This window comes from Carcharodon carcharias, chromosome 21, assembly GCF_017639515.1.
Source record: "Carcharodon carcharias isolate sCarCar2 chromosome 21, sCarCar2.pri, whole genome shotgun sequence".
In the NCBI taxonomy this organism is placed as follows: domain Eukaryota; kingdom Metazoa; phylum Chordata; class Chondrichthyes; order Lamniformes; family Lamnidae; genus Carcharodon; species Carcharodon carcharias.
The window spans coordinates 78,605,475-78,615,479 of NC_054487.1; the positions used below are offsets into that span (position 1 = coordinate 78,605,475).

The following is a 10,005-nucleotide window of genomic DNA, read 5'->3' on the forward strand; positions in this document are numbered from 1 at the left end:
CCGAACCCCTTATTCCCATCCTATTCATGCATTTGTCGAGCTGCCTCTTAAACACCACTATCATACCTGCTTCCACCACCACCTCTGGCAGCAAATTCCAGACACTCACTACCCTCTGCGTAAAAAACTTGCCCCGCACATCTCCTCTATAGTTTTCTCCTCTCATCTTAAATCTACGTCCCCTAGTAATTGACTCTTCCACCCTGGGAAAAAGCTTCTGATTATCTACTCATAATCTACTCATATGCCACTCATAATTTTTTAAACTTCTATCAAGTCGCCCCTCAATCTCCGTCGCTCTAGTGAGAACAATCCGAGTTTCCCCAACCTCTCCTCATAGCTAATAACCTCCAGACCAGACAGCATCCTGGTAAACCTCCTCTGCACCCTCTCCAACGCCTCCATACCCTTCTGGTAATGTGGCAACCAGAATTGCACGCAATATTCCAAGTGTATAACCAAGGTTCTATTCAGCTGCAGCATGACTTCCCAGCTTTTATACTCAATACCCCTGCCAATGAAGGCCAGCATGCCATATGCCTTCCTGACTACATTATGCACCTGCGTTGCCACTTTCAGTGACCTGTGGACCTGTACACCCAGATCCCTCTGCCCGTCGATGCACTTAAGGGTTCTGCCATTTACTGTATAATTCCTGCCTGTATTAGACCTTCCAAAATGCATTACCTCGCATTTGTCCGGATTAAGCTCCATCTGCCATTTTTCCGCCCAGCTCTCCAACCAATCTATATCCCATTGTATCCTTTGACAATCCTCTTCACTATCTGCAACTCCTCCAACCTTAGTGTCATTTGCAAACTTACTAATTAGCCCAGTTACCTTTTCCTCCAAATCATTTATGTATACTACAAAAAGCAAAGGTCCCAGCATTGATCCCTGGGGAACTCCACTAGTCACAGCTCTCCATTCAGAAAAGCTACTCTCTGTCTTCTATAACCAAGCCAATTCTATATCCATCTTGCCAGCTCACCTCTGATCCCGTGTGACTTTACCTTCTGTACCAGGCTGCCATGAGCGACCTTGTCTTTGCCTTACTGAAATCCATGTATATAACATCCACTGCCCTTCCATCATCTATCATCTTTGTCACTTCCTCAAAAAACTCAATCAAGTTAGTGAGACACGACCTCCCCTTCACAAAACCACGCTGCCTCTCACTAACACGCCCATTTGTTTCCAAATGATAGTAAATCCTGTCACGAAGAATCTTCTCCAATAATTTCCCTACCACTGACATAAGGCTCACTGGCCTGTAATTTCCTGGATTATCTCTGCTACCCTTCTTAAACAATGGAACAACATTGGCCATTCTCCAGTTCTCTGGGACCTCACCCGTAGCCAGTGAGGATACAAAGATTTCTCTCAAGGCCCCAGCAATCTCCTCCCTTGCCTCCCTCAGTACTCTGGGGTAGATCCCATCTGGCCCTAGGGACTTATCCACCTTAATATTCTTCAAGATGCCTAACACCTCCTCTTTTTTGATCTCAACACGATCCAGGCTATCTACACACTCTTCCCTAGACAAATCGACCGCTAAGTTCTTCTCTTTGGTGAATACGGATGAGAAGTATTCATTTAGTATCTCTCCCATTTCTTCTGGCTCCACACACAGATTCCAACCTCTGTCCCTGAGTGGGCCTACCCTTTCCCTGGCTACCCTTTTGCTTTTTACATATGTATAAAAGACCTTGGGATTTTCCTTATTCCTGGTTGCCAGTGACTTTTCATGACCCCTTTTAGCCCTCCTAACTCCTTGCTTAAGTTTCTTCCTACTTTCTTTATATTCTCCATGGGCTTCATCTGTTCCCAGCCTTCTAGCTCTTACGACTGCTTCCCTTTTCTTTTTGACTAATCTCATAATATCCTTCGTTATCCAAGGTTCCTGAAACGTGCCATACTTATCCTTCATCCTAGCAGGAACATGCCGGTCCTGAATTCTTATCAACTGATAAGTTGTTGATTTGCCCTCAAACATCCGCCTCCAGTCTAGATTCCTCAGTTCCTGCCTAATATTGTTATAATTAGCCTTCCCCCAATTAAGCACCTTAACCCGAGGACTCCTGTTACCCTTATCCACCAGTACCTCGAAACTTACTAAGTTATGGTCACTTTTCCCAAAATGCTCTCCTACTGAAACTTCGACCACCTGGTCGGGTTCATTCCCTAATATCAGGTCCAGAATTGCACCTTCCCTAGTTGGACTATCTACATATTGTCTCAGGAAGCCCTCCTGGATGCACCTTACACATTCTGCACCAACCAAAACCCTAGCACTAAGTGATTCCCAGTCAATATCACAATATCACAAATCACCCACCACAACAACCCTATTGCTTTTACATCTTTCCAAAATCTGCTTACATAACTGTTCCTCAATCTCCCATCGGCAATTGGGAGGCCGATAGTAAACCCCCAACATTGTGACTGCACCCTTCCTATTCTGGAGCTCTACCCATAATGCCTCGCTGCATGAGCCCACCAAGGTGTCCTCCTGTCGTACAGCTGTGATATTCCCCTTAACCAGCAGTGCAACTCCCCCACCTCTTTTACATCCCTCTCTATCCTGCCTGAAACATCTAAATCCTGAAACATTGATCTGCAATCCTGTCCATCCTCCAGCCAAGTCTCTATAATAGCTATAACGTTTGCTATCCTTAAATTCACAGCAGCATGTAATAATTTCCTTGCAGATCTTAATGGGCTCCAGCCTGCACTCAAATTCACCTTTGAAATGATGCAATCAAATGAACTCCCTTTCCTTGACGTACTAGTTGAGAAATCTGCCAGGAAGTCCTCTACCAGGGTGTACCGCAAGCCTACCTTCACTGGTCAATACACGCATTGGGATTCTTACAGTTCCATGCCCTATAAGACTGACCTTATCAGCAACCTTGTAAATAGGGACCAAGCCATTTGCACACAATGCAAGCTAGATGCTGACATCCTGCACAATAATGGCTATCCTGATCAGATCATTTTGCGCTGTATATCGTGCTAACTCATCAGTGGGCCTAAGGCCGTCATCTTCAGCCCTGAAAAGTACTCAGTCTACCTCAGATTAAACTCAAAGGGCAAGATATATCAAAAGTTGGACAACAGGTGAAGCAAGCTGTTTCAACATGAGTGGTATTCACGACTAAGAGGATACTGCCATCAAGCCACACAAATGGGTAATATGGTACATGAATTTCAGTGCCAGTGTGATGCCATGTATATAGGCTGTACGTCCCAAAGACTGGCGGATTGTATCAAAAAGCATGTCCCTTCCACTGTTCACAAAGGGCAAGGTACAGACCTTACCCAACCAGCCCTTGCTTGCAAAACTCAAAACACAACACCCAGAATTAGATGTGATGCAGTGACTGAACAACATTTGCTAAATAATCCACAAAAAATTATGCTGATGACCGATTTAAGATTGTCAGTTAGGCTCGCAGTGTATTAATACACTGGGCCCTGCTCTTTGCAGACAAAAAGAACATGTACACACATTGCACCTGTTTCAGCTAAAGAAAATAAGTGATAGCCATTCGTTGGTTCATTGCTCAGGTCAATGCCTTGACCAGAGTCAAGCTACCTGGTTTAAATTTCAAACAATGCTTGGCAGTTAACTGTCAGTCACCATTAATTAGTGCACTCTTAATAGCAATGCCTCTACCACTGTCCACTTGCCAACCAATCAGCACTCTCATCTCATACGGTATAAACTTGCTGCTTCCTCCAACATTGGCATTTTTGCGATTGTCCTGATGAGTGCAAGACAAAAAGCGTCGACAAAATGTCTTTTTTCAGCAATACTCAATTCTGAACTACCAAACGACTATTTTAAAATATTCTTATTGCGCTGAAACCATTCTATTCTCTGATCCCTTTGGGTAAACAAAATCTTACATCCAAACACTGCACCAAACTACTCACAATGTGCAAAGCACAAAAAAATTAGAATAATCTGATGCATTTGGGCACATCTCTTTTCACAGTTGGCTTACTTTTTAAAAAAGATAAATCGCATTCAAGGGAAATTTTAAAAGTTACTTCCAGCTTGCCGGTTGGTTTGAATCATTGAAAGATGGCATCAATAGGCCGTTTTCAAAAATGTCTTTCAAAAGATTATCTTTCAGGATGGCAATGGTGTATTTAATCCTGCTACACCCTTTAGCCCGATCAATTTCAGTTTCTCTCCTCCATTCAGCCCTGGTCAGTTTCAGGTTTGCTCTTCTGGGTTCAGCCTGGCTATCTGTTCCTGATTTTTGTTTGAGATTTAAGATTTCATTCCATAACCGTTTACCTGCTGAGGCAGTTTCTTAGCTGGGTGCAAACACCGTGCTATGATCAGGCTAGGAATATGATACACACTAAGAACCGCCCTACAATAAATGTCATCAAATTGATGCGAGTGCTTTACAGTTGCTGAGACATCAAACCAAGTGATACACTACAATAAGGGTATTTTTTCATACGAGAATGGTTATTTTTCATACTCGTATTCCCCATGGTCGAATCAAATCGATGTTTAGCCTTTTCTGCTGCTTTTCAAAGTCAGCATATTAAAATGCATTTGGAGCTTACAAATGACAAGTGATACTACAGAAATTTAAAAGAATTGTTTTCCTATTTCAAATGCTCTTCTGGAAATTCTCCTTAATGCAGAATACAGTCACAAATTTTGAACACCCCAATCTATAAGATGATCATTTCACTACACAATAACAAAATCTTACGTCCAAACACTGCACCAAACTACTCACAATGTGCAAAGCACAAAAAAATTAGAATAACCTGATGCATTTGGGCACATCTCTTTTCACAGTTGACTTACTTTTTAAAAAAGATATTACTATTACGTTAGCTCCATAAAATTACAACCAGCTATACTAAACAATAGCACTTACCACCTAAAAATCTGATCACCAAAGCTTAACAGTAATTTGAAAAAAAAACCCTGCAGTTTTGCTTTTCAAAGTGGATTTGATCTTATTCCACTCTCACCTCTTCAGGCATAAGCCTTGCTGGGGTGGCTGATTTTCTTGGGCAGCAGAGCCTGGATGTTGGGCAGGGCCCCACCCTAGGCTATAGTGACTCCTCCCAGCAGCTTGTTGAGCTCTTCATCATTGTAGATGGTGAGCTACAGGTGGCAGGGGACGATGTTGTCTTCTTGTTGTCCCGGGCCGCACTGCCGGCCAGCTCGAGGATCACAACCATCAGACACTCGAGGATAGCGGCCAGATAGACGGGGGCTCCAGTTCTGACATGCTTGGCATAGTGACCCTTGCGCAGCAGTCGGTAGATGCGGCCGACAGGAGAGGAGCGAAGTTTGGCCTTGGCGCACCATTTGCCTCCGGTTTTACCTTTGCCAGACATCTTGCTGTTGCTCCTGCTAAAAGTCTTCACCAATGTTGAATGGACAAGATTCCAATGATTCGTAATGACTCCCAAATGCAGGTTGGCTAAGCCTAACTGCACTTCCCCAGATAATCTTTGCTCCCTTTGCAAGTAAACGCGCAGGAACCAAAGCACTGCTATGCAAACATTTCCTTCAAATAGTTCATTTTTTCTGCAGCTTTATATCTCTCATCCTTCCATTATTCACAAAAATACCATACTGTGAGCCAGAAAGTTGCAAAGACTAAAACCACATGTATTTCCAGCTCTTTTTAGCTGATTTTAGAGGCTACTTCAAGTGCCACGGGACAGAATCGCTGCAGAAATACCAGTCAGAAATAGATTCTGAACCTTCGTTCTGTGGAGTGTTTTGGTAACAAAATGACATTAAAGCTGCTTGAGTCATGTTTATCCTTTTATTGCAGGAGCACAGGTATGTGCTTTCTTAATAAATTCAGTGCCTGAATCTGTTACTCAGTGCCAGACTACACTTAAATCAGGACAGTATAACCCCTGGTCGGTACTGATTCCTTCGATCTCAATCAGGACTTCTTTTGCAGCACTACAATTAATCTCAGGTTCCCTGGCTTGGGAAACCTAACTGACTTCCCATTTCTATGTAAAGGCAGAGCAGAGGTTTAGGCTCACTTGCGATGCTTTTCAATCTGTTAGCATTCACCATCTAAGCTCACAAGGTCAAAATGGCCATGGAGCTAGCAGCTTTCACCAGAATCGAGTCAATGCGTTTGGAAGAAGAATATATTGGTCTTGAGGGGGAGTGTAGTGTAGGCTAACCAACATGATACTTAGACTCCAACGGTTTAGTTACAAGGAGAGATTACAAAAATTAGGGTTGCATTCCCTGGAATTTAGACGGTCGAGATGTGAACTGATCAAAGTTTTAAAGATATTAAGGGGAACAGAAAGCATAGATAAAAACTATTTCCGCTGGTTGGGAGGTCCAGGACTTGAGGACACAGTCTAAACATCAGTGGTAGGCCTTCCAGGAGTAAAATTAGAAAACACTACAACATGCAAAGGGTGGCAGCAATTTGGAATTCTCTTCTGCAAATGGCAATTAATGCTAGATCGATTATTAATTTTAAATTTGAGATTGGTAGATTTTTTTCTTACCCAAAGGCATTAAGGGATATGGGGAAAGATGGATTCATGAAGTTAGGTCACAAATCAGCCATGATCTCACTAAAAGGCAGTACAGGTTCCAGGTATTAAATGGTCTCCTCCTGCTCTCATGTGGTTGTCTGACCAACAATGTCAAGCGGGTGAAAACTGGAGATTTTTACTATAACAAATTCTGGCAAATAGTACAAAATTTTAATGTGTGTTTTTGAAAGATCTCCAAATAAAATGTCTTAAGTAAAAGTAATTAAAAATATATTAGATAAAGAAATTCAACAAAGGCACTTATTTAAGTTAAACATTAAATTTAAGAAAAAGTGTTTCATCTTAATGTTCTTGAGTTTGTACATAATCAATCCACAAACTAAATTTGTTATAACTCATTCTAGACACGTTTAAGTAAATCTGGTACAAAAATATAAACTGGCACACCAATTCGGATCTTAAAAGGGAGTGTATACAATTAAATCCCCATGTTAAATTAAATTTCTACAAATTAAACGTTAGAAAAATCTATCAGATTAAAAACAAAAAGATGCTGCAAAACCAAAACGAGACAATTTTGGACACGCAGATCAGTCATTATTAACTCGTCTTTTTGTCTCTACAGATGTTGACTGATCAACTGTTTGTAGTATCTTCGGGTTTTTGTTCCTCTAATCCTAATGCTGTCTTTCTGTCACTCTTCATTGTCTCGTTTTCTGCTTCGAAACCGCAAATTAGAGACAAAGCAAACAAAAAGGGCTTCAGCGAGAATCTTAGTCTAATTATCGGGAATTTCTACCCGATCAACGTCGGAACAGAGCGGTTCGTGGGCATCAGTCTCATTCACGGGGAAGTTCACAGCAGGGGGAGCCCTACACAAAATGTCAGTTCATGGGCTTGCTTCAAACAGCAGATTTGAAGGCAGGTCGAAAAGAAATGTAAACAGGGAGCGAGTGAGGAGGATGCACAATATGGTGCATCGCCATACAATAATGTCTTGATCCAGTCTTTAAAAAAATACAGAGATAAAAACAAAAAAACTGCGGATGCTGGAAATCCAAAACAAAAACAGAATTACCTGGAAAAACTCAGCAGGTCTGGCAGCATCGGCGGAGATTCTTCTCCGCCGATGCTGCCAGACCTGCTGAGTTTTTCCAGGTAATTCTGTTTTTGTTTTAAAAAAATACAGACTTCTCGGCCAAACATACCCATAAATTGCTACAAACCGAAACAAAGCGAGCATTATTTTGAAATAACTACAACTTGCATTCGTATAGCGCCTCGAACAATAAACGTCTCGAGGTGTTTCGTGGGAGCGATTAACAACCAAAATTTGATTTTTAAAATCAATCTGCTCAAATAAAACTTAACGCGGAGTCGCATGAAGTCGCATAAATCCAGGTGACCAAAAGCTTGGGTGGGTTTTAAGGAGCGACCTAAAAGAGCAGAGCCGGGCATTTTCAATGTTTTACTTTCATGTTTTACAGTCGGAAAAAGGTATGAATTGTGGAATGGTGGGTGACAGAGGAGGGGGGTGGAGAGGTGGTAGTACCACCTGCGTTTAAAATGAAGTGGTCAGAAGGTAAAATCTCTATGAGAGAGGCTGGGTGGCGGAACAGTGAAGGTGAAAGGTCCGGGGATCTGCTCAGCCTCAGTGTAAACAAAGGGAGGCGCTCATTCTCTGCTGGAGTGGAGCTCCGCCTCTCCTGAGCCGAGCCCCGGAACCAGGTCTCCCCTCCTACCCCCATCCCCCACCGGCCCCCGTCTGTCAACAGCAGCAAAAACCTCGGTAGACACGGCCCGGCCGATGGGTAACGGGAACCGCCGTTATCATCTTCACAAATAAATAATAAAATAAACACAGCCGGGTGGTTGTGGTGACTCTCCGCCCCTCGTCCACCCCGCCCCCCTCAGGCTGTCTGTCTGTCAGCGGGGCCGCTTCCAACCCCGGTGCCTGTGAATAAGGGCACGGTCACCTCCCTCCTCCAACCTCAAAAGTTGCCGGGTTTTCCCTCCCCCTCCTTCCTCCTCCTTCTTCTTCTCCTTCTCCCCATATCTCCTTTTCCCGAGAGCCGTCTCGGCGATGCCGGTAACCTCCGTCTCCCCTCCCCTCCCCCCCTCAATCATCAACAACAACTCCTCCTCGGTAAATCAGCTGCCGGTAACGTTGTCAACGGCCGGAGGTGAGACTAGACCCCGAGGTCTAGCCCCAGGTCTCCCTCCCCCCGGCCCGCGGGGCCTTCTGTCGCCGGGAATAAACCGATTCTGTTCAAATCCGGGCCGCTCGACGCCAGCGGCCGCCATCTTGGACACTGGCACCAATGGCGCCTTCCCTCCCGCTCGGGGTTCTTTTTGTCTCTCTCGCACACACGCAAGCCCCCACCTGTATTGTAGACATGCAGCTCGTCCACGATCCCCTCGTTGCCGCCGCCGAATATGATCATTAACTCTTTGATCGCCACCACCCGGTGACCGTGTCGGGGCCGCGGAACCGGTCCGGTGGCTCCGGTTACCCGTCTCCATTTGGGAGAGGGAGCCGCCATCTTACTGCACCCTGCCCAGAGCGCACCGCGGGCCAGACCTCCCCTTGCCCAGGGTGCACCGCGGGCCAGACCTCCCCTTGCCCAGGGTGCACCGCGGGCCAGACCTCCCCCTGCCCAGGCTGCACCGCGGGCCAGACCCATACCCCTCCCCCACTCTGCCCAGAGAAGGATTCTTGGATCAGTACCCAAAGCAGCAGAGGAGGGCTTGAAGCTGGTGGACTCTTCAGTAATTTTCCATTCTTCCTTAGACTTAGGGGTGGTGCTACAGGACTGATGAGTAGCAAATGTTACATCTTTATTCAAAAAAAAGGATACAAAAAAAGTCCAGCAACGACAGGCCAGTCAGTTGAACTTTGGTGGTGGAAAGAATAACTTGGGAGAAAATTAAGAGTCACATGGACAAATGTGGGCTAAGGAAGGAAAGCCAGCATGGAGTTTTTTTAAGGGAAAAATGAGTTTTCACTAACTTGCTGGAGTTTTTTGAAGAGGTAATAGAGAGGGTTTTTGAGGGTAATGCTTTTGATGTGATGTACATGGACTTTCAAAAGGCATTTTTGATAGAGTGCCACAAAACAGACTTGTGAGAGAAGTTATAGCTCATGGAATAAAAGGAACAGTAGCAACATGGATACAAAATTGGTTGAATGACAGGAAACAGAGTCCCTTAATGTGTATTTTTTTGGATTCTAGGAAGGTTTGTAGTGGAATTCCTCAGGGGTTTGTATTGGGACCCCTGCTGTTCCTGATATGTTTGAATGACCTAGACCTTGGTGTACAGGACACAGTTTCAAAATTTGTGGATGATACAAAGCTTGGAAGCATTGTAAACTTTGAGGAGGATTGTGTAGAACTTCAAAAGGACATAGACAAGCTGGATAGATAGTGACAGATGACGTTCAATGCGGAGAAATGTGAGGTGATTCATTTTGGTGGG

General features: G+C 44.2%; 1 protein-coding gene across 2 annotated transcripts in view; it reads right to left on the minus strand.

Annotated features, from left to right (window-relative positions):
* Window positions 1-9,071, minus strand: part of LOC121293259 (host cell factor 2-like) — a 74,163-nt gene extending 65,092 nt beyond the window's left edge. For both annotated transcript variants that reach the window (XM_041216130.1, XM_041216129.1), the window contains exon 1: window positions 8,912-9,071. In XM_041216130.1, coding sequence (XP_041072064.1) covers window positions 8,912-9,071 — 160 coding nt within the window. The remainder of the gene's footprint in view (window positions 1-8,911) is intronic.
* Between the last annotated feature and the right edge of the window lie 934 nt (window positions 9,072-10,005).